The following is a 25,175-nucleotide window of genomic DNA, read 5'->3' as shown; positions in this document are numbered from 1 at the left end:
ATATCATGGGGGGATGGTTGTTTCTGAACTACTGCTGTAATATTTTATATATTTATGTCTATGGGGAAAATGTAGTTTGAGTTCCACTAATTTACAAATGAACTTTTCAGACATGACTCGGCTTTAATTAAGCTGAGGACTGCCTGAAATAGCTTTTGTTAGAAGGGGTGCAGATGTGAAATCAGGTGTTTACTTGGGCTTGGGACAGATGTGACCTTAATTCAATCACAGATGTGAATGAAAAGGATACCAGGAGAATGGGAGGTCCTTGAGGACCAGAACAGCTCCATTTTTGTCTTGTTAGGTGCTAAATTGAATTGAAAGGTACTCTGGAGTTGGATTTTCTTTCTCTATGTACAGTGTTAGTGTGTTGTTCCCTCACAGACTGCCCGACCCGCTGGTATCTACATTCTGATGACATTCTGTATTTTAACTAACAGGTTTTCAGGAGGCCTGACGTCAGGGTAAGGATACATTTGCCTTTCAGCAGATCGGCCTCCTGCCTGTTTGTCTTTTGTGCTTTATTGAAAATTTAAGTCTGTTTAGTGTTTTTTACATAATGAACAGTTTTATGAGTTAATCAGATCAATCTGCTCTGCTGTCTTAGCTTTAAATGTTGCAATAGAAATGCTTTGTTTGTTACAATGTTTCATGTGCTAATAAACGCCAGTATATGTAAAGTCATATATTTAAGTTTTTAAGACATGTGCTATTTGCTGATTATTATTATATGAATTCTGACCAAATGGGTGTGCATGCTTAGGACTGCAGAGTACTGTATTATTATTTTTTATTGTATCATACTTGTTATAGAACTGAGCTACAGAAAAAAGGATTAAGTTGGCTTTGTAGCTGATTTCAGTGAAGGTTTAATTTGGGCTAATACATGTCAAATCATTAGATTCATTTGACACTGATTTTGAGGGTAATTTTAACATCCTCAATCTTACCTAGTACTTTGGGGGAAATATCAATTAGTAGGGAATATCTTTAGTAGTGAATATAATTAGTAGAGTATGTTTTGTTTTTTCCATCCTTTTCCTGCCCCTTCCCTTCAGAATGCCTATAAAACAGGAACAAGATTGGTAATGTGCATGCATTTTCTTATTATTTTAAAGTTGTTTACATTTAACAATGGAGAGGAAGAGAAACGTAAAATTTAGCAACAGTAGTTTAAAGTTAATCCCCTTTCCACTCAAAATTATCTGGATTCGGGTAATGTAACCATTTTAATGATGGAGTGTTTTCAACTTGTATAGGGAGGTGAAGTAAGAACTTAAAATTTAACATTTCAAGTTCTTATTACTCTAATTGGTTTTTCATGATTTCTCTTTTTCCCCACTAGCAAAAATGCCTTTCAGTTAGTGAGAATGTTTACTTTTTCTTTTATTGATACATATTGTTATGATACAAGATTTTATTTGGTCTTTATAATTGCATGGACTTTGAAGTGCTGCTGTGTTTTGGGGGTAAGGGGGGATGTGTTTGTGCATATATTTTCCTCTGAAGAAACGTCATTAAAAGAGAGTTCTACTTTGCTTCTTTATTTTAAAGGATGTAAATTTAAAGCTTTTGACTAAATGGAAATATGTTGTACAACTTTGAATGGTTTTGGTTTGTCTCTCGTACTAAATTCAAACTAATGACAAAGGGTGAAAATATGTCAGAGTTGTCATGATATAGGCTGGTATGGCTTAAAGCTTGGAAATACGAAATCCGTCTAATACTTAACAACTCCTTTGGGGTAATCAGTTTTTTTAGATGCACAATTTTGATAGTGAAAGCAAGTTTTCTTTTATAGTAGAAAGAACTGCCTTTTTTTTTTTTTTTAAAGTTCTTTGACCTCATAGAATTGACATCACTTTTAAAGGGATTATAAACTTACATTTTTCATACTGTCTGTTTAATTAAAGAGTTGATCTGTGAAGAGATCATATTGGGAATGTAAGCTATTCATAAAGCAATTGGAAAGAGTTACCAAAGAAAAGTAAATTAGACCTTTTAATCATTCCTTTGAGATATACTGTTATCATGACTAGAAATATTTAATATGGAATTAATGTAAAATGCAGTATTTAATGTATTTTCAAAAAAACTTCTGCAGTGTACACAATATATAATCAGGTAAGTGGCGTATATATACATCTTCTGCAAAGTTTGCTGCTGCCAGCAGAGCTGCGTGCCTGTGCAAATAGGCAATACTTTAAGTATACTTTGTTCTTTAAAAACACAAATTTCTTTGGATTCCTTTTATATTTTTTTTGCATGACTTTCCTCTTTACATAGCTTTCATAGCATGCTGTTACCTATTTTTGAGTATATTATGTGCCCATTACTTTGCATTTTCTTTATTCTGTAATTATGTGATTTTTTTTTTAGAGCATATTCTTTGTCATTTGAAAACCATAAAAAAAAAGAGAAAAGAAAACCATAGTGTAGGTTTGTCTTTTTCTTTTACCCTCCTCCAGTAAAGAATAGTTATTCCATTTTAGACAGATGTTACAAAGTATGTCCATCAAACTGGGTCTTTGACTCCAAGGGGAAAAAAAAAATTTGTTGTGCGTTACAACGCTGTGAAAGGTGCTGAGTTTTACACTCATACTGTCTCTTTTGGGGGAAAAAAATTCTGTCCTTTCACCTGTTTGCACGTGTTTCTCTCTTTTCCTCTTCTGCATTCTTGTCCATGCACCTGATGCTCAGCAGGAGGTTCAGGACGGACACAGTGGCTATCATTCTGAAGCTGGAGCTGATCAGGTGGCAAATTTGATTTGTTTGTTGTGTAGCTACTGATCCTGTGCTTAGAAACCATTTTAATTTCAATTTCTGGAAGGGCAAAACTTGCAAAACCATTGTGCCATATACTTACTCCCTCCTTTCATTTCTAAGTTCAGTAGAACCCCATTATAAACACAACCAATCCAGATGTGTCTTAAGATTTTTCACTGGAAACTTCCACGGTTCCTCAGTTTAATAATAATACATACTTATAACAATGACCTTTGGGTTCTTCAAAATCCTGAAGTGCCTCGTGAATGATTGAAGAGGTTTAAATTGGGTTCCTTATAGTTTAATATGGGCTGTCTTATTTTTGGAAATCCATATTTGATATTTAGGATATATTTTTTATTAATCAGAATTAATCAGTCCAAAAGTTGAGTGCCTATTATGTAGACGAGGCATGGAGGGATATACAGAAGTCTTATAGGACACAGTCCCTACCCCCAAGGACTTTATATCCTTAATGGGATGAAATAATAGTGACTCATTCAAGAGACTCTATAATTAAATGTTAAATTGGGTAGTAGTTCTATAGTAGTTTCGAGGAGAAAGCAGAACAATGTGTGCTGTGCTATGCTATTCAGGCAACCAAACCTTCATGAAGGAGGTAGAGCTTATGTCAGGCTTTGGATAACAGGTAGGATTTGGCTATGCAGAAAATTCCAGGTAAGGGGGCAGGGACGAAAAGAAGACATGCCTGGCAAGTTTGATTAGCCTGAAAACCCAGTTTTTCTGACCGTGATAAACAACAGAGAGCATGTGGATTTGGGGCCACCCCATGTCAAATCTTGTCCACTGAACCAAAATAATGACATTCATACCTTATAGAACACTTGGCATAAGTTCTCTAAAGGGGTTCCACTGCACTTAGTGTAAGTTTTGTTTATAATCTCCTGTTGCATGTATACTAAAACTTCAATTTTCTAATTGCTCCTTAGTTAAAATCCTAAAGCTAAACTTCTTGGATGTTTAAATTGAACCTTTTATTGGGAGTTATCTTGAAGCATTGTCATTATCTCACTGTTTTATTTAGTTTCAGTTTTGGCAGTATATTTTTCATCATTTTAAAAGTACATCCTAGCTTACTTACTAGTAATGGGATGTTTGCCTTGCCATTTGTCTCACAAACGCACATTCTTATCTTAAGCGTCCCAAATAGATGTGTATGTACTTTTCTAACTAATTTGGGCATAGTAACTTGTAGAAGATCATACCTTGCATATGAGTCCCTGGCCTGTGTCTCTAGAGCAGTCTCTCAGTGGCATATCTCTTAAAAGGATCTGGTGAACTCTACAATTGCCCCAAAAATCACCATCCTTTTCCATCTACTGTATTTCCTCATGGTGTCGTTTTATGTAGCGAAACGGCTTTTAAGCATGTGTCCTGTCAAATTTTGGTGTGACCTGCTGTGTAGTTCAACCTTAAAAGTTATTCATAGCACCCAGAAAGGTTATAGTTCAATAAAACTGAACTCACTTTTGCTCTATAAGCAATACTTGTTAATAAGTGTATTTAAACAAGCATTCCACATTTATTCTTAACACATTTGACACAGTAATATTGAGTGACTTAATTTAGTTTAATAATGTAAAATATTTCAAAGTAGTTTAAAATTAAATATTTGATTAAAATAACTTTATCTGTTACTGGAGTATAAAATCAATTACCAGTTCATGACATCAGTTGCAGAAATCAAAACTTTATTAGCACATGTGTCTAGAGGGAAACTCTGGATATTTCTTGGTTCTCTTGAAAACTAACATGTTGAAAAGTGTTCATAAACGAGCTCATCCTTTTACTATACTTCAAAAATGTGAAATAAATTTTGTAATTACACCTTTTATGTCTACTGACAGTAAGCTGAGAGGAAAGTGGATTCTATGAATTGTTGCCTAAGTACTCCTAGGTATTGAAGGGCTCTACACTTTTGTTAACAGTAGAAACACCTAAGAATTGCCTTTGAGGAAAAGAAGTAAAAACAAGACTGAAAGAAAAATGGGAACTTAGTGAACTGGGATAGTTGAAAAGACTATTTCTAAGCTGTAGATTTTGTTAGAATTTTATAACTTTATCTGCCCGTGCAACAAAGAAACGTTTCTTTTGACTATTGAGCATGGAATTGAGGCTGTAGTTGGCATTTCTTCCCTATGTTTTGTGGGTTTGGAGGGGAACTATCTTGGAGAGTATGAAGTAGTTTAGGTTGCTTTAAAAATGGAACCTTAATGAAATATGTTGAAATCTTTTATGAACTGCTTGGAAACTCCATCAAATTTGTTTTGACTAAACAATTATTTTAAATTTCCCATTTGATGTTACAGAAAAATACATCAATTTTTTAATTTCTGCCCTATCAAATCATGCAGATAACTTCCTTGACTGTCTTATTTATCACAGAGGCAGCATGGAGCATGGCATAGTTGATTAGACAGCCAAGTTTGAAGCAAGGAAGACCTGGGTTCAAATCCTCCCTTTGACACACACACACACACACACACACACACACACACACACACACGTGTGTACATTGTGTGGCCCTAAGGAAGTCATTTCTCTTTGAGTAGTCAGTGAAGATTATAAGTTGCAGAGGAGATGCCAGCTTCCACTGGTAGAGGGAGTTTCCTCACCTGGGGGTTACCCATACTAGTGAAACCACAGGTCCAGTCCCTGTCCCTAGTTATCATTCCTGTCTGCCTGTCTTCAAAGTATTCGTAACTGTGAAGTCTCAACATATTGTAACATGTTATTGAAATAGCCAGTGTAATGTCCTGTGTTTTGATGCTATGCTTTGACAAATAGGATGAGCACTGTTCTGCTTCTGTATGCTCTCAGCAAAATGTAACCTTCCTGTATGACTAGGGAAGACAAGGTTTAATCCTGTTTATTTTTTTTTTCCCTTGCCAGGCTCTGAGAGATGGAAACAAGCTGGCTCAAATGGAGGAGGCACCCCTTTTTCCTGGAGAATCAATCAAAGCTATTGGTAAGCATAGCATTTATTGCATTTCACCAGCATACTTGGTCCTAGACAGCCATAAAATGAAGTAGCACTTTACTGACGTGCATGGATGACACTGTTTTGTGGGATGGACTTGAAGATCAGACAGGCTTATTTCGTGATGTTTTATAAAATAAACTAAATTACCAGTAGTGTTGTTATTATGGCCATTGTGCATAGTGTTCTATGATGTCTCTTCTCTCAACACTCACCTCCTGCTCTTAGACCTAAGGATCTCCTCTTGGGCTTTATTGAGAAAATAGAAACCATTTACTAGGAGCTCCCTCTTCTTGCCTTATCATAACCCTGTGCCTCAGTTTACTCACCTGTAAATAAAGGGATTTGATGCAATGACCTCTAGGGTCCTTTCCAGCTGTAGATATAAGATCCTAGGAAATTGCTGTCTTATTCATAGAGACATTCAGTAAACATCTCTTACGTGTCTACTAAGTGTCAGATACTTTGCTAAGTGCTAGGGATGCACAGATAGGCAAAAGATAGTCCTGGCCTTCAAGGAGCTCAAAGTCTAGTAGGGGAGACAAATTGCAAACAAACAGGACACAGGATAAATGGGAAATAATCAACAGAGGGAAAGCACTAGAATTAAGAGGGATTAGGAAAAGCTTTCTGTACAAGGTGGGATTTTAGCTAGGGCTTGAAGGAAGCCAGAAGATGGAGATGAGAAGGGAGAGCATTCCACGCATGAGGAACACTCGGTGAAAATGGCCAGAGTTGAGAGATGGAGTGTCTTGTTTGAGGAACTTCAAGGAGACCAGTGTTGGTGGATCTAAGAGTACATGGAAGGGACATGGAAGGTGTAGGAAGACTGGAAAAGGGGGGGAGTGGTTATGAAGTGCTTTGAATACCACATAGGATTTCATATTTGATCCTAGAGGTGATAGGGAGCCACTGGAGTTTTGAGTAGGGTGACATGGTCAGATCTCTGCTTTAGGAAAATCACTTTGGCAGCTGAGTGGAGGATGGATTGGAGTGGGGAGAGACTTGTGGCAAGCAGACCAAGCAACAGGCTATTTGAGTAGTCCAGGAGTGAAAAGATGAGGATCTGCACCAGGGTGGTGGCAGTAGCAGAGGAGAGAAGGTGGCATATTTGAGAGATGTTACAAAGGTAAATTCAGTAGGATTTGGCAACAGATTATATGTAGGTAGTGGACCTCCAAGGTCACTTAGTCCAACTTGAAGCATTTTCTTACAAGCCACCACTAGAAGAGTTCCGTTATTGAAGTACATACCGCAACACTACCTGTTGAGGCAACTATTTCCATTATGTTGTGTAATATTATAGAACTATGCATTTTCATAAAGCTAACCATAAATATTGGTTTTGTTGTTCAGGATGGTAAAATTTATTGAAGCATAAATGTCTCCAATGATAGATGCTATATTTTAAGTTTCTTTCTTTTAGTTAAGAATGTCATGTATATCTGTCCATTTATGGGAGCAGTTAGTGGAACACTGACAGTGACTGACTTCAAGATGTACTTCAAAAATGTAGAAAGGGTAAGTTTTAAGAAATGTGTAATTACATTCAAATTTTAAATTCTAGAGAGAAAGGGAAAGTAGCACTGGCTTTAAAATGATTATAAACTTAATCCATAGTTACACTTCTATAAATTAATTTGGGTATATAAGGTGTCATAACTTTTCAGTCACTCCCTCAAAGCCTCCATGAGGGTACTTTGTCCATTCTTTCATCTTCACTTTTACTTGGTCATGGCGTTTAATCGTTTGGATCTACTTTTTTCAGTTTTCATTATTTTGTAAAGGCCTTTCCAGACTTCTTTATATCTTTTATACTAATTAAACTTAGTTGCATTGGATTTCTGTGACGTTAATTAATGAACCCCAGTTTATTTAATGATTTTCCTCTTACTGGTTGTTTAGGTTGCTTCCAAAAGTTTTTTGCCTATTAGTATACAATAAATAATGCTTACCTGAAAATCTTTGAATAGATAACTATTTTTTGTTTCAGTAACATTTCTAGAATATATTCCCAACCATGGAGTATTGGGACAAAGGTTATGATTATGATGCTTTTTTTTTTTTTTGAGACTTAAGTCTCTGTATCTCACCAAGGCTAGAAGTGCATTGGCAACTCACAGGCCGAGTTTCACTACTGATTGGCATGGGAGCTTTAACCTGCTCCATTTCTGATCTGGGCCAGTTCCCCTCTTTAGGCAGCCTGGTATCATCCCCCTGTCCCACCCAGGGGCTCGCCATATTAGTGCTGGAGTTGGTGTAGCCATCTGAACAGTTTAGCCCACTACAGCTCAGAACTACAGAGCTCAAGAGATATACCTATCTACCTATCTCAGCCTCCCCAGTAGCAGGGATTACAAATATGTACTACATTGCCCAGGTAGTATGATTATTACAGGTATATGGGCCTGTTATTCCACCACTTTGCTAAAATTCAGTTTTATTGTAAAATATTTTTGTTAATTTGATGGATACAGAGTACCTAGAAGTTGTCATTTGCATCTCTTCAAGTTTTAATTAATTTTTTTTGAGTGATTATTAGCAATTCATGTTTCCTTCTTAGAACATTGTTCATATCCTTTGACCATATACGCTGTGGCCTGAAAGTTACCCTATGTAAACAATTCCTTTTATTGATAGTTTTATCTGTCGTGTTTGCCATAAATATTTTTCCTAATTGTAATTTTTCCTCTTAACTCTATTACCTATTGCTATGTGAAACTTTATTTTAGTGTAGTAAATACGCTTATCTTGTCCCTAATAATTGCTTCTATTTGTTGACTAGAAAAAAAAGTCATATCCCCTTTTCAGTTGAGACAAGTACATTATTCTTTTTTATAAATTTTGTTTTCATGTTTGTCACCCATCTAGAATTCACTGAAATATGTGAGGTGAGGGGTAGGTCTAAATCCTTTTCCCACCAAATTGCTGTCCAGTTTTCCCATATGCCAGGTTTTTCCCCCCCTATATTTTATTAAACATCAATATTTTGTGTGCTTTTGGTTTGGTGTCTGGTTCTATTTTGTTAATGGATTTGTTTTCATCTAATACTTTAAAAACTACTTGCTATTTTGGTTGGTATTGAATTGAGTATTCAAAGAATTTGAGGAATATAGGCAATTCAATTAGATTATTCTGACCCAGGTGTGGATGTGTTGTTGGAGGGGACTCCCAAATTGATGAGATCACAGATCTGATGTGATAGTTCTGACCCATTTGTGGCCATTGAATGTCTTTCCAGTTATTTCAGTACCTTATTTTGTTCATTATAGTTTTGTAGTTATCCTTATAAAGGTCCTGAGTTTTTGTAGGTAGGTTAATTTTCAAATATTTGACCATTTTTATTGTTACAACAAATGGAATTTACTTTTATGAAGACTACTTGATCTTCATTGCTGATATGTAAGCATACAAATAAATTTCTTTGCAGTAATCTATTTTGAGTCTTTGCCGAAGTCCTTTATTGTTGCCATTTTTTTTGGTTGAAGTGAGATTTTTTTTAGACTATCATGTCATAATGATGCACCACTTTATTTCCAATGTCAATCCTTCTAATATTTTTCTCATTGCAACTGCTAGAATTTCTACTAATTTCAAATAAAATTGGCTAAAATGGGGAGAAATGAGTGCTAAGTCATAGGTATGGCATAATAGTACTCCCTAACTAAGTCAAGGAGAGATGGAAGTAAAAACATCTTTCACTCAGTGGAAATTTTAAGTGGAAAATTCCCTTGACTGACATTGAAATGCATTTATCTTAATTTGGAAACTTTAGGATCCACATTTTATCCTTGATGTTCCCCTTGGAGTGATAAGCAGAGTTGAAAAGATTGGAGTACAGAGTCATGGAGATAACTCTTGTGGCATAGAGATTGTTTGCAAGGTATGATATAATGAAATATTAAGTGAATGAATCCTCTTTATTGTCTTGGGAAGGTGAGAGATACCAGTGGTTTTCATTTACCAATGTTAAATGACATTTCTAAGATTGCTTCACGATTCATATTTTCACAATAACACATTCATCTAAACCTTTTTATTTATTCATTAATAGAGGCCTTGCACAAGTTAGTATTGTCCTATATCCTAAGTCCCAAAAACACGTAGGTCAGGCCTAAAAAAATAAAGGAGTGTGCAGATGAGAACGTTTTTTTTTTCTCTAGAATAAGATCCATCAGCTAGCATTTATTAAGTACCTACTGCGTGTCAGGCACTGTGTTAACTACTGGGGATACAAAGAAAGGCAAAAACTCAAACAGTTCCTGCTCTCAAAGAGTTCCCAGTCTGGAGGAGGAGATAGCATGGGAACAACTACACACCCAAAAAAAGCTACCTAGAGGATAAATTGTCTCAGGGGCAAGGTACTGAGTTAAATTAAGGAGGACTGGGAAAGGCTTTTTGCAGAGGGTGAGATTTGAGTTGAGACTTGGAGGCCAGGAAAACCAAGAGGAGGAGGTGAGGAAGTAGAACATTCCAGGCCTGGAAGGGGGCCAGTGAATGGGAACACAGGAGATGGAGGGTTATATGTAAGAAACAGCAAGGAGCAGAGTACATGGAGTGAGGCAAAGGAAGGATTTTATTTGCAGGGCAGCACTTTATCATAAAAAAGCTTATTTGGAGGATTGATAAGGTATCTCTTAAAAATCCCACAAATAAAAGTATTTTTAAAATTGTGTTTAATATCTTGGCTATTGAATTCTCATTAAGCTACACTTGAGACTTTCACTCTTTGGGTTAAGTAGAAAATTCATGTACTTTTAGTGTCAAAGATTAGTTTGAGAACTATTTATAACTGCTTTTTTTATATTTGTCTAACGAAGTGTGCATTTGGGTGATTACCAGGATATGAGAAACTTACGACTTGCCTATAAACAAGAAGAACAGAGTAAGCTGGGGATATTTGAAAACCTCAACAGATATGCCTTTCCTCTTTCCAATGGTCAAGTAAGTATATCTAAATTAGCAATTTCATACTCTTTTTTTGGTAGGGATTTAGGAATCCAATATTCTAGAATCCTCCAGCCTTACTTTTGCTTGCTTCTTTGATTTTTGACACATAATAAGGTCAGTTTTCTCTTCTGTTACAATACTCGAAATATATCAGTGCTACATTATTTGAGTAAGGTTACCAATTTATTACTTACTATACATTTAAATTTGGAATTTTAGTAAATCCAGCCTTTATCACAATGAACATTTTTAAGACTGGATGTCTGGCAATATGGAAAAACAGAAACATTTGTGTTTTCTTGATTCAGGCTTTATTTGCATTCAACTATAAAGAAAAGTTTCCATCTAATGGCTGGAAAGTTTATGATCCGGTATCCGAATATAAGAGACAGGTAATAAATATAGATACATTTTTAAACTGAAAATAATTGTTTACAGTCTTTTTTTGTGGAAAAATGCTTGTACTTTTTTTGGGAGAAAATATTTTATAAGATGCTATCAACTGTATTCAGGATATGAATATTCAGTTTTAGATGATCTAGTTTCTTAGCTTTGCCTTTTTATGCCCATCTTTTGATATTCCCTACTTGCCACTCCTTTTGCCACAGAGTGAGGGAGATTAAGAAAGACAATTTCAAACTCAAATCTGTTAAAGTTTTTTTGTCATTCAAGGGTTCATAAGTGAAGATACAAACTAAAGACAAATTAAGTTTTTGGATTTTAGCATAGATAATTCAGTCCAGATGCAGAGCCCCTCCACCTTTCCTCACAGTGACTTTCTAAAGTGCTTTCCGTGTATATGTGTGTAAAATAAGTTTATATTTTAAAGGCATACATATGGATATGCATAAAATGTATATAGCTGGTTGCATTTTATTTTCACAACCTTTTGTTCATTCCATCTTATGTTATTAGTTTAACATTTTTTGTGTAGACTAGGAAATGTAGATTTTGGTATAATTTAATTCTGTATGGCTTAGAAATTCCTCATTTAATTAAGATCTTAGGTTGCTTTAAAATGGATTATGTGAATTAAAAATTATTAATAGTATTAAACTTGAAATAATGATGATGAGCAAGATGTTGATAGGTTTACATGGAGAAAAAGAGACTAATATGGTTTGTGTTGAATGCTTCTTGCTTTTTTCCCTAATAACCCCTAGGGTTTACCAAATGAGAGCTGGAAGATATCCAAAATAAACAGTAGCTATGAGCTTTGTGATACATATCCTGCTATTATTGTCGTGCCAACTAGTGTGAAAGATGATGACCTCACCAAGGTAGCAGCATTTAGAGCAAAAGGCCGAGTTCCAGTAAGTAATAAACATAAAGGCTTATTAGCTTATGAATCCATATTCCCTGTGAAAATTGACAAATGTGATTGAATAGTCAAAGGAGTGGATATAGGCAAGTTGTTGAACAAATTAGAAAGTCGGAAAATGAGCTTCAGTTCATTAGCATACCTTTATTTCTTAAGAATTGTTTTATGCTCTACTATAACAATTATAATATGCAACATTATGATGGTTGGTAGCAGCTGTATGTATGAAGGTGACTTTCATTGCTCGCAGATAGGCCGTCCAGAAGGTGATACTTTCAAAATATAATAGAAAAGAGGGAAAATGAGTAATAGGAAAGAGTGAATGTGAATGTTAAAATTTTTTATGGCTGATATTCAAAGGATGATCTTGGAGAAAATACAACATTTTCTTAGCTGCTAAGTAGAGTGCTGCATAAGCATATGATGTAATTGCATGAGAGGGAGACCTTTAACTAAGAAAATGGCAACCAAGAGTGAAGTCTTAGTGAGGTTGTTAGCGCAACCTTTTGGTTTTTCTTAGAGAACATCTAGTCCAACTTGTTTCAAGCTACTCCAGGTTTTTAGTTCTAAGACTTAATGTAACATTGATTTTAACTACTTTTTTACCTTTAGAAAGTATAATATGTGGAGGTTTTATTTTTAAAAGTAAGTTGTAACCCTGCTACATGGGTGACCTTGAGTAAGTTACTTTACCACTCTGGGCCTCGGTTTCTTATAGCTTTTATTGAGGCAGTCAGTCAAGGAGCATTTATTAAGCACCTGTTATGGGCCATGCACTGGGCTAAGGACTGGGGATCCAAAGGAAGGTAAAAGACAGTCCCTGCTGTCAGAGTGCCCACATTCTAATGGGGGAAACAACATGAAAACAATTATATACAAACAAATAAAAGGATAAATTAGAGATAATCAACAGAGGAAAGGCTTCTTGTGCACGGTGGGATTTTAACTTGAAGGAAACCAGGAGATGGAAATGAGGAAGGAGAGTATACCATGCATGTTAAGTTTAAGGTTGATGTCATTGGGAAAAATATGCTGTCCCAAAGCAACTTTCTCCTGTGCCCACCTGATCTCCAGTCCCAGGTGAAAAGAGGAACCAGATATTGCTCTGACTTAGTGCCACATGCAGCAGGAGATGGAAGGCACAATCTGCCTTCTGATCTGCCCAACATGTGGAGAGCCTTTGGTGCAAAGCAGAGCAACGTTCCCTTTGACCTCAGACCTTCTATATCCGGCTACACAGTTGGTGGAGAGCAGGACTTCCATCTCTTACTGTGCTGGTTCATCTTCCATCTCCTGCTGCACTGTCTCCTGCCTAATATCCAGCCTTTGAAAGGAAAAGAGGAATGAAAAGGGGCCCCCCCTTTACATCTCACATTGTGCTTGCCTGCTACCTGCTCTCCATCATCCTTGATGAACAGTCTGGCACCTGGTCATAACCTACACATCCTATCATCTACACCCTCTTCCCCCATCCACCATTTCTTCATTCCTTATTCCCATCCCTACCCACTCCTTTCACTGTGCCCTCTGCAATGTCTGTTCCATGCGCAACAGACTTCCTTTCATCTTAAAGTCTTTTCCTCTCCCACTCCTTTCATCATCTAGCAATCACTGAAATCTAGCACTCCCGCGCCCCCAATGACTTAGCCACCCTTTCCAGTACTGACTACACCTTCTCTCATTGCCTTCAGCTCATTAGTCAAGTTGGAAAAGAGTTGGAATACTCCTTACTCCTCCATTGCTACTTCCAAGTTCTCCTCTCTCCATCACTCAGTAATCTCTCCTCCTCTGAGGTCCATGTTACTCATATCTACCACCCAATCCAAATCCTGGTACTTGTTATCTACAGATCTCCAGGTCACATGTCTTCCAACCTCAGCAAGTTCAGTACCTGGTTTACAATTTTTCTTCCCTCCTCAACTCCTGCCCTCATGATAGGGGACTTTAACATACGTAATGACTCTCCCTCCAACACCCTAACCACTCAGTTCCTCAACTTACTTCCCATGATGTACTCCTCTACCCCACCTTAGCCACACACAAAGATGGTCATATCCTTAATGTTGCCATCACCCACAAATGTACTACCTCCATATTCAAGAATTCTGAAGTCCCCATCTTTTTACCTAAACACAATCTGTTGGCTTTCCACCTCTTCCTCTGCCTTACCTTACCTGCTCTTCTCCACACTATGACTTCCAGTGCTTTGACCCTTCACTTCTCTTCCAGGCCATCTCTCCTACTCTGTCCACTCTCTCTTGTCCCCATCTTGACCTCTTGGTGAATCAATTTAACTTTGCACTGTCCTCCTCTCTTGAGTTCCTAACCCCCTTTTCGTATCCCTGATTACACCCTGCCAAACTTCAGCCTTGGATTATTCCTGCCATTCACTGGCTTCACTCCTGCACATGTACTGCTAAATGTAGGTGGAGAAAAATCACAACCGTTTTGACTGGGTCCACTCCAAATTTATGCTACACAATTTCAACTGGGCCCTCACTGCTGCTTAGACAGCCCTTCTACACCTCCCTTATCAACTCAACTGTCCTACTCTCCGATTCGCCCCTCTGCAAATATCCTGTGGTTCCCTTTCCCGTCACACTCTCGGAGAGCTTTGCCTCATATTTTACACATGCACACACACACGCATACACGCATGTGCACACAATAAATTGAAGGTAGTCTCAGAGGGCAAACAAGATTAAAGAGGAGTTGGAAGGTCCTGTTGTAGGTGAGACTTGAAGAAAGCCAGGGAAGCCAGGAGGTAGAGATGAGGAGGGAGGGAGAGAGAGAGAGTTAGAAATATGGGGGATAGCTAGTGACAAGACTGGAGATGGAATTGGGAGGTGGAATGGTTTGTGCAAGGGAGCAGCAAGGGGGTCATTTTCACTGGATTGCAGAGTCCATGGAAGGGAGGAAGTTACAATTCCTTTTATTACAGTTCTTTATACTGACATGTATCCTTTACAAACAAACTAGGTCTTGTCCTGGATTCATCCTGAGAGTCAGGCAACAATTACTCGATGCAGCCAGCCACTTGTGGGCCCAAATGATAAGCGCTGCAAAGAAGATGAAAAATACTTGCAAACGATAATGGATGCTAATGCCCAGTCACATAAACTTATTATCTTTGATGCCAGACAAAACAGTGTTGCTGATACTAACAAGGTATGTTATTAGAGTTGCTTAAGAAATGTAATTGCAAAGTAAGACTTTTAGAAAAATGTATGCTTTGTAAATGACTGAGCTCTCTCCTACTTAAAGATAGAGCCATTCTTAGGGCACCAAGTACTCTGAGCAGCCAGCAGATTTTGACCCCGTATTTATACTAGTCTCTCATCTGTACTTTTAATGTGATAGAATAAGGCTTCTTTTTTCTTTTTTCCTCTTCACCACTTTGGGAAAGTAGTTCCCTAGGCAGAAATCTGGTCTGTTGTGCTAACTAATTACATGTCTAGAAAGGGTGTGAATGTCCCAAGAATGAAATAATTATTTCATTGAAATGAGCTTGAGGCAATAGCATTTCAAAAAAAAAATAGTGCAACTTTAACCTTCATAGGTTACTTTTCAAAGGATTAACTTATGAAATACAGTGATACCATGATCTTAGAATCCTCTGGGAATGAAGTTCTTTTATAAAGAAGTTACCATATTAAAACAAATCGCTTTCAGAAGTCATGCCAAACGTTGTTGGTGTGCACCACATATGGCAGCATCCTTAGCTGTGTCTACACTCAGCCATAAGACAAATGTGTCTGTATAGCTTCTCTTTGTCTGCGCACAGTCCTAGGTAAGTAAAGCTGATACTCAGTTTATGAAGTCATTGAAGTTTGGCTTTGGCTTCCCAGCTTCTCCTTTCTCATTTTTTTTTTTCCTCAGTTATGCCTTGTGTCCCTTTACCCTACCAATAAGAAAGGATTTGATGCCACTCATTTATCTTTGCTGCTTGACTGATTCCACTTAATTGTAGATGAGTTTCAGACAATGTATTATCTCAATCCACTGCTTCATTTTAAGCATTTTATCTCTAATAGTATGAGGCTTTGTCCCATTAAAGAAATTTCAGACATCAATAAGCAGGTAGAGATTGAGGGGAAAGCTTCTAGGAGTATGAGGATACTCAATCCCATTGTCACCAGCTTATGCTAGAATTTGGAATCTGTCATGTACTTGCACTTACCTGTTTATCACATCCTTTTCTCCAGACTCTCCCCAAATCCCTTTTCTAGCCTCTTCCATCATTTCTTCCTCATTTTGCCTCAGGCTACCAGATATACTTTTTATACTTTTTAGGATATCTTACATTAGTTGGTATTAATTATATTTTTGTACCACCACCCTTCTGAGTCATGTCAAATGAGGCATAAAATGAGGAGATCCATGTTCACCAAAGTGTTTGCGATTGTCATGGATGTTCTTTGCATGGGGTCGAGAGAGAGTGATTCTTCATTGATGGGGAGGTCTTCCAACTGCTCCAATTTGCAGATGATAGGCTTGCTTGGATCAACCTCCGTGTATTTCATACAAGCCTTTCCTTGTACCTGGAATGTATTTGTTCTTTTTCTCCACTTCTCATAATCCTAGTCTTCAAGACTCAACCTCAGATGCCATTTCCTCTCTGAAGTCTTTTTTTGATTACTCCTTTTGATAATGCTTTTTCCCTTCGCAGTTTTCCTTGTACTTTACTTATTTATATAAATGTTGTATCTTCCTAGTCGAATGTAACCTCATTGAGGGTAGAAACTGTTTTATTGCTGTCTTTGTGTCCCTGGTATCTAGTACCTTATGTGACCTCAATGAGAGTTCATGATTACTCAAAGATGAGTTCAACATTCTATACAGGAGAAACTAAACTGATAAAAATACTTATTGTCTACATTATGATGTATAGTTGGAAGAGCAGTTTGATGAATTAACGTCAGTATATTTATAGGAGAAAGGGGCTGCACATGCCCAGTGGATATCTATATTGTTAATGAATTTGACACCCATTTGCTCATAAATCTGAAGAGTGCTTTTTGACAAGCATTTATTAAAAATCTGCTATGTGCAAAGCCCTAGGCTAGGCTGAGTCCAAAGACAAAAATAAAGTAGTTCCTGCCCTAAAGGAGAGTGTAGCATACATGCCAGGAAAATTGAAGTAGGAGAGAGCAATAACTGGAGGGATAAAGGAAAGCTTTTCAGAAGAGTTCATCCCAGCCTAGATCTTCATTGCTATGATCCTCAAGGTCATTCCTCTCTCAAGGAGTTTGGTGGCTGGCTTACAACATCTCAACCTCAATCCCATCCTCATTGTAGTTGTGGCTGCTGAGAAACACATGGGTGCCCACTCCCATCTTTTATATCATAGCCCCAGATATGGTTATAGAGGAAATGTAAATGACACTGAGGATTTCAGGTTCCTAGATCAACAAAATGGAGGACTTCTCAGATCTTTTCAAAATAGGAGTTATGCACAAGAGATAAAGCTATTTGAACTGCCCCCACAGTTTAGGACACCAAGAACCCAAATAATGTAAGAACCACAGTAAGCTAACACAGTAATACTTAACTCCTAGCATGCTCACTCAGCATCTCCTCTTCCACCACCTACCACACTGTGGCAGCAAGGCTGTACAAGCTGACCTGTTGCTTAAAACAGAACTTGGTTCTAGCCCACCCCCATCCAGAGCCCCAAACAGCAGAAATTTCCTCAGGCTCCATCAGCAGTGCACAGCTTAGCAGTGTTCTCTGCCACAACAAAGCTTAGCCAGGGACCTCAGGAAAAGAGAAAAGTGGAGCAGGACGGGTGTATATGATTATGTGGCACTCTACTAAATCTGAGGTAAAGAGCCAACTGCAGGCATTTGTTCCCCTCAGAAGTCACTTGGGCCAGAGACTGGGGCTGATGAATTCTGGATTTGAAGGAGGAAACTGAGATGCCTTTGAGATCCAGTTCACAGGCAAAGTGCCAATCAAAAGGGAGGGAGTCAGAAAATGAACATATGGGAAAATGAGGAGAAAAGACTGAAATTACCAAAGATCCCAGGAGAAAGAAAAGCTCACTTAAAGACCTTGAGCATAAACAGATAAACCAACCAAGATGTTATTAATAACAGAAAGAAATACAGCCTTTAGATCAGGTAAAAGAGTTCAGGCATCTGTGAATAAGTACCCCAAGACAAAGGAAAATGAATCAACACCTGATGAGGCAGTAGACCCTGTGGATTCCCAAGAGAGCATAGAACTCCACCAGGTTGTTTCTGAACAGCTTAAAAAAGAAATAAGAATTGTAAAAGCAGAATTTATGGCCTGCACAACAGAAATAATTGGGAGAATTGAAAAACCTGAATCTATGGTGACAATTTGCAAAAGAAACAAAAGAGATTAGGAACACAAATATGTGAAAATGAAGGGCAGTCTGGAAGAAGAGATGCACAAAGCGGTGACTTTTTTTTATTAACATATATACAATTACTTGTCTTCTGACTTGTTGAAGCAGTAGCTTAGACAACATTTGCCACAATGATGTCTGTCAAAATGGCTAGCCACAAAGACTCCAGCACCACATTGATCAGAAGGGCACTCTCGTCAAAGGCGGCTAATCTTGCCATTCTCATCAACCTTATAGTACTTCAGAACAGCAAGCTTAACCTTCTTTCTCTTATACTTGTTTTTTGGGGGAGTGGTATAAGATTTCTTCTTTCTCTTCTTGGCACCACCACGAAGCCTCAGGACAAGATGAAGGGTAGACGCTTTCTGAATAATGTTGTAGTCAGACAAAGTACATCCATCTTCCAGTTGCTTGTCTGCAAAAATCAAGTCTTTGTTGATTGGAAGGGGGATACCTTCCTTATCTTGTATTTTGGCCGTGACATTTTCAATAGCATCGAACGGTTCGACGTCAAGGGTGATGGTCTTCCCTGTCAAAGTCTTCACGAAAATCTGTATCGTGGCACTGGGCCCACCCATTGATGGTGGATTCAAAAGAGAATAATAATGACACTTTTAAAAAGCATGACCTCCAGGGGCAGCTAGGTGGCAAAGTGGATAGAGCACCGGCCCTGGGTTCATGAGGACCTGAGTTCAACTCTGGCCTCAGACACATAACACTCACTAGCTGTGTGACCCTGGGCAAGTCACTTAACCCCTTTGCCTAAACCAAAAAAGAAAAAAAAAAAAGCATGACCTCCATGCAAGCAAAACGTTGATCTTGAAGATAGGATGTATAGAGACACCTTAAGGATTCTAGGCCTCCCAAAGGAACATAAGTCAAAAAATCTGAGTCCTATAATGCAAGAAATAATATAAGCAAACTGCCCAGAATTTCTGAAGATAGGAAACAGTGCCAGTTGGAAAAAATGCACAGATCGCCTATAAGAAATGGCACTGAAGGGAAAGAAAATGGGAGAAATAGTTGTGCTAGACTGAAGGGAGGTATGTGCTAAGGATATTAATTTATAAGACTAGGCCTCCTTTGCTCTGGTTTACTCAGCTCCTAATACTTTGAATTGGCATATAGTGGATACTTTGTGAATGTTTGGACTGGACTCTTGCAACAGACTTCTTGTTGGTCTCCCTATCTCAAGTCTTTTCCCGACCAGCCTATCTTCTACTCAGTTGCCAAAGTGACTTTCATAAAGCACAGATCTGACCACATCACTCCCCAACTCGATAAACTGCAGTGATGCCTTATTCTCTCCAGAATCAAATATAAAATCCTTTATTTGTTTTTTAAAGCCCTTCACAACCTGCCCCCCCCCCCTTTCTGGTCAACTTATATTTTACTCCACATTCTCTGGGATCCAGCAGCATTGGCATCTTTGCAGTTCCTTGCACCTAACACTCTACCTCTTGACCGTCTGCCCTTTCACTGCCTGTTTGAAATGCCTAAAATATTCTCCCTAGCCACCTCCATCTCCTGGTTTCCCTGGCTATTTCAAAGACTCAGTTCATTTCCCACCTTGGGTTAAGACCCATGTCTACCAGGGTTTCTTCCCTCCCTCTTTCCCATCAACATGGGTTAAGCTAAATTTTCCCTAAAAGGCAACAAAGCCAGGACTTACTTGGGAATAGGGATGGGTCCAAGGTTCAAGCTGTGCCTCTCTTGATGCAGCTTCCTGGTGTCCTTTGAACAGACTGACATGCCTTTCTAGTTGCCTGGAGACATAAAAGATCCCATCCACATGGGCTAGTTGCCCTTCAGATGTGGTGAATGCCTGAAGACCCACCCCCTTCCCTGTTAACCAGACTTGTTTCCATATGGAGTTGAGGGGAGCTATGTGTACCTGAGTTAAATGCTACTTTTGATGCTTGCTTAATTGGGACTTGAGTAAACTTCCTTCTGTTAATTGTTCAGTGACCTATAAGTGTGTCATTTCATCCCCAATATTGAACTTGAAGGGTGCTGGTGATAAATCCGCCACTAGCATACTTTCTGCAAGAGGCCCTTCCTGGTTATACAAGGGCCTCCCCAATAGGATTACATCCCATTTATGCGGTATTTCTCTTGTATGTACATAGTTGTTTTGTGTGTTGTCTCCCCCATTAGAATGTGATCTCCATGAGAATAGGGTCCATGTTTTTGCCTTTCTCTATCTCTTGCACTTAGTGTAGTATGGGCTTAATAAATGCTTATTGATTGCTTGTTAAATTAATGAATGAACTGAAAAAATTTGCTGTTAATTTGCACTATCCTAGAGAATTCTGGGCCAAATACTGGTCGATCCATTATATGGAAGAGGAGATTGAGGAACAGAGATATTAAGACCCTTATTGAAAGTCCCCAAGAAACTATACGAAGCTGGCTATCAATCAAGCAGTTTTTAGATGCTGGCACTGTACTGGGCACTGAAGATGCAAAATATAATAAATTAAACAATCCCTCTTCAAAGGAGCTTGCATTCTAATGAGACTGGATATCAATGAATAAAATAAGGAACAAATATGAAGAGAATAAAACAAATAAATGCAAAGTAGTTAAATAAAAAGCCGTTTGAGGGGGAAGGTACTAGCGATTCTGATCAGTAAAGGTTTCACATGGAAGGTGGTGCTTGAACTGAGGTGATGCTTGTGTTGTGAAGAAAGGGTTTCTATGGGACAGAGGTAAGAAGAGGGAGTGCATTGTAGACATGGGGAAGAGCCAGTGCAAAGAGACAAGAGTTTGGATGATAGGATGTGTATGAGGAACAGAGAAGGTGGTCTGGCATAGCTGGATTTCCAAGTGTGGGAGGATGGATGATGTATGACAAGGCTGTAAAGACAGATCGCCATAGAAATTAGCTTCTCTGTAATTCACAGTTGCCATTTGGGTGGCACAGTGGGTGGAGCCTGAGCCTGGAATCAAGAGGACATGAGTTAAAATGTAGCCTCAGAAACTTACTAAGTGTGTGATCCTGGGCAAGTCACTTAACCTCTGTCTCCATTTACTCAACTGTAAGGGGGGGATGATGGTAGTACCTACTTTGCATCGGATGAGATAAAGTGCTTAGCACAGTGCCTGCCACGTAGTAGGCACTTAAGAAATCATATCTTCCTTGGGCTTGAAACAATAATAAAAACTGCTCATTCACGTATGAGACTTTATATTTCTCACAACAACCTTTTGAGGTAAGTAGTTTATTATTTTAGTCCATCCTCTCTTTATAGCTGAAGAAACAAGCCCAGGGAGGTAAACCTTTTTTCAGTGGCCAGGCCATGACTAGCAGATGGGTTTTCTGATTCCAAATCTAGGTAGCTCATACTTAAATTTTGTCATGTCACTGTCTAATTTACTTCTGCTTTCTAGAAATTCAATTAAACAGACATTTATTAAAGGCCTCCTTTGTACAAGACTCTGGACAAAATCAGTTAACTTCTCAATGCCTCAGATAATTCTCTAAGCCTATAAACAGAAGAACTAATACCAACCTACGTTCGTAGAGGGAGTGTCCTCATTGGGATTTCCTTTTACTTTTGAAATCACAGGTCTAAATTTCAGGGAATTAATGAACCTGGATGTAAGGAAAAAAATACCTATTTTTTTCACTCACTTCTACCTGATACTAAGCATTTCCCTCAGTTATTTAAAAACATTTTTATGAGAGGCAATCCATAGATTCATCAGATGTCTAGAGGAGTCTCTGGCACTGTAAATGAATGAATGAATGAGTGAATGAAAGATTGAGCCCTCTACCCTAGATGGTGAGGTCCTCCAGATCTCCTTGCAGATGACACTGGTCTGATTACATCTTGCCCCAGGACATCACAACTACCTGGGAGAGATCTGTAATCATAGAAGAGTTTTAGGCTAATGATCTACAGAGGAAAAATCAAATGGATGAAATGCCTATTATTCAGACTGTGATACGTAGTTGAATGAGCAGCCCATGGAACTGGTCCATCAATATATGTATCTTGGGCAAACACTGCAGACGGACAAATAAGTGGATCCACAGTTGAGTAGGAGGAAGAAAATGCTGCGTCTGGGAATTATGGAATAACACATTCTGAAGACTCAAATTGCAACTCGTCCAAAGAATGATCGTAAATAGGTTCCAACATATTACCAATCGCAAATTGTGCAGAGGAAGCAGCATTAAACATATCAAAGAGATGTATGACTGAAAAAAGATTAATGAGGTATACACAAGTAGATAGTCTTTGTACTACATTGGCTAATGAAATAGGAGGAGACTTAGGTCCCCATCATCTTGGCTGGACTCTTTGTGGAGGATTTCTGGGAGGACATGGACAGTAATCATATAGGATTGAAATGGCTTGGATGGTTTGCAGTTTGCTTTGATGGAGGATGCACCCATGGCAATAAGACAATAGATCCATTAAAGGACAGTTCACAGGGTTTTTTTCTTTATTCCTCTCCCTGTGATAGCTTACAAAAGGATTACATGATGCTTTCAAGATGGCGTCATCTCTCATTGTGATTTTGTTGATGTGTACTTCATTTGGTCAAGCTGTTCTGCCTGACTTTGTTGTCTTAAGTGCCATTTCAACTTCTGCATCTAGCACATTGAGGACTGAGGTGTAGAGGTCTAAATCCAGTAGTTCAATTGCCACTGACCATAAAAACAGATGATTATAGAAATATGGACAAATTTATTCCACTTTGTCTTTGTTTTCCTTCTGCCAGCTCTTATCTATGAATGCTCTCTAGCTGTGGCACAGCTGGGTCTCAAGCCATGCTTTTTGTAGATTGAGTTTGCATTCTAAACATGTATTCCCCTTGGATGCTGTCTTTCTGCTTGATAATGACAGAAAGTATTCATTTACAAAAGTTATTTCGAGACTCCTTTCTCACAGATATATTATGAAAAGGAGTCTATAATTAGAAAATATAGGTATATTTTAGATCCCCCCCCAAAAAAAACCCAAAGTGTTCTCCAGATTATTTTGTTGTACTGGAAAATTTTTTTTTTTTTAATTAAAAAAAAAAAAACTCCTTGAAATCTGTTTCATTGGCTGGAGCTTGGAAATCTTTTTACCCTGAAGAGATTTTGTGCCACACATCTGCCATATTGAAATTTGACTGGGGGCAACTAGGTGGCACAGTGGATAGACCACAGGCCCTGAAGTCAGGAAGACCTGAGTTCAAATCCGGCCTCAGACCAAACACTTGACACTTACTAGCTGTGTGACCCTGGGCAAGTCACTTAACCCCAGTTGCCTAAAAAAATAAAGTAAAATCCCCAAATTCCAACAAAATCTGGCAAAGAATATATGATGTTTTTTTTAAAAAAAAAAAAAAAAAAAAAGGAAAGAAGTTTGACCTGGATTTGCAAATGGCTTTGTCAGGGAAACTGAGACCAAACACAGATTTAGCACTATCAACATGGGGTTCTTCATAAAAAAGGTCCATTCTCCATCAGCAGCTCTGCCTGGCTTCTACTCTACAGGACATGTCCTCTCCCTCTTGCTAAGATAAGCTGTTCACTTGAAATCTCATCACTGTGAAGAATAACTCAGGTTTGGATATGCTATACCTTCCCACCTCCCTCGGCTTCCTATCCACTCTGAGGGCTACAGGGTGGAGTACTAAACTCCTCCAAATGCCTTTCTTTATAGAGGGCTCACAACCTTTCTGGTAACTCCATTCTCCATAGGCTGTTCTGTTTGGCTTCCATGCCATGGAACAACATGCCCCACCTGGGCCCAGCACTCCTTAGTGCCCTCTCTTAATTTTCAGCTTCCTTTTGTCTTCCCCCCATTAGATTGTAAGTTCCTGAAGGACAGAAGCTGTCCTTTTTTCTTATTTGTATCTCTTGCATTTAGCATAGTGCCCGGCACATAGTAGAAGCTTAATAAATGTTTATTGAATTGAAAAAAGAAGGTTCACTTGACAATACTATTTTAAAACAAAACTTGGGAGGCTGTAGGGCACCAGTCATTGTTTCTGTGAATAGTTTTAATATTTTTTTCTGTACAGAAAGGAGAAAGTCTAGATAAACTATGAGCATGTTAATTTATTTTAAACAGGCAAAAGGTGGAGGATACGAAAGTGAAAGTGCCTATCCAAATGCTGAGCTGATATTCTTGGAAATTCATAATATTCATGTGATGAGAGAATCATTACGTAAATTGAAAGAAATTGTTTATCCTTCGATTGATGAGGCCAAATGGCTGTCCAACGTGGATGCAACACATTGGTTGGAATATATAAGGGTAAAAGAACTTCCATCTTAAAACTGTGCTATTAAAATTTTGTGTGACTGTAGCAAAACTATGCTGGCGTTAATCTTACGGATGAATGTATCTCTTGGATTCTCTTTTCCTCTGTTTCTATGAACAGAAATCTTGATGTGTCCTTGGGGGTGGAGGAAGAGGTGTTCAGAGGCAGTGCTTCAGAACAGGGATGTTGTCACTTAAATGACAACGTGGCTTTAGAGTGAAAAGTGACCTTACACACGTCATGTAGTCCAACATATGTTTAAAAGATTAAGAAACTGAGACTCTGAGTAGTTAATTGACTTGGATTGTAAGTAGCTGAACCAGGATTCAAGCTTTCCTTCCTCAGCACGCTTCCCAGCTCACCCAACAGACAGGCTTCTCTGGCCATTCTGAGGCCCTGGAGACACAAACTCAGAAAGGAAACGGGGCTTGTCCTCAAGGAACACAGAGGAAACAAGTATAAAGCATGCACACGCACATGTGTGCATATCTGTC

General features: G+C 38.3%; 1 protein-coding gene and 1 pseudogene across 4 annotated transcripts in view; one reads left to right on the top strand and one right to left on the bottom strand.

The window, feature by feature from the left end:
* The window catches only part of MTMR1 (myotubularin related protein 1), a 67,400-nt gene that overhangs the window by 12,173 nt on the left and 30,052 nt on the right, over positions 1-25,175 (top strand). For 3 of the 4 annotated variants that reach the window (XM_027845058.1, XM_027845056.1, XM_027845059.1), the window contains exons 3-11: positions 441-464; positions 5,680-5,755; positions 7,194-7,288; positions 9,543-9,650; positions 10,610-10,711; positions 11,026-11,109; positions 11,881-12,030; positions 15,018-15,206; positions 24,489-24,674. In XM_027845058.1, coding sequence (XP_027700859.1) covers positions 5,710-5,755; positions 7,194-7,288; positions 9,543-9,650; positions 10,610-10,711; positions 11,026-11,109; positions 11,881-12,030; positions 15,018-15,206; positions 24,489-24,674 — 960 coding nt within the window. In that variant the 5' untranslated portion in view covers positions 441-464; positions 5,680-5,709. The remainder of the gene's footprint in view (positions 1-440; positions 465-5,679; positions 5,756-7,193; positions 7,289-9,542; positions 9,651-10,609; positions 10,712-11,025; positions 11,110-11,880; positions 12,031-15,017; positions 15,207-24,488; positions 24,675-25,175) is intronic. The other variant, XM_027845057.1, reaches the window with a different exon arrangement.
* LOC114030253 lies at positions 18,492-18,989 on the bottom strand (annotated as a pseudogene).

The sequence above is a fragment of the Vombatus ursinus genome, unplaced genomic scaffold (genome assembly GCF_900497805.2).
Source record: "Vombatus ursinus unplaced genomic scaffold, bare-nosed wombat genome assembly UNPS02014951.1, whole genome shotgun sequence".
Lineage (NCBI taxonomy): Eukaryota > Metazoa > Chordata > Mammalia > Diprotodontia > Vombatidae > Vombatus > Vombatus ursinus.
This window is presented reverse-complemented; position numbering and strand designations above follow the sequence as displayed.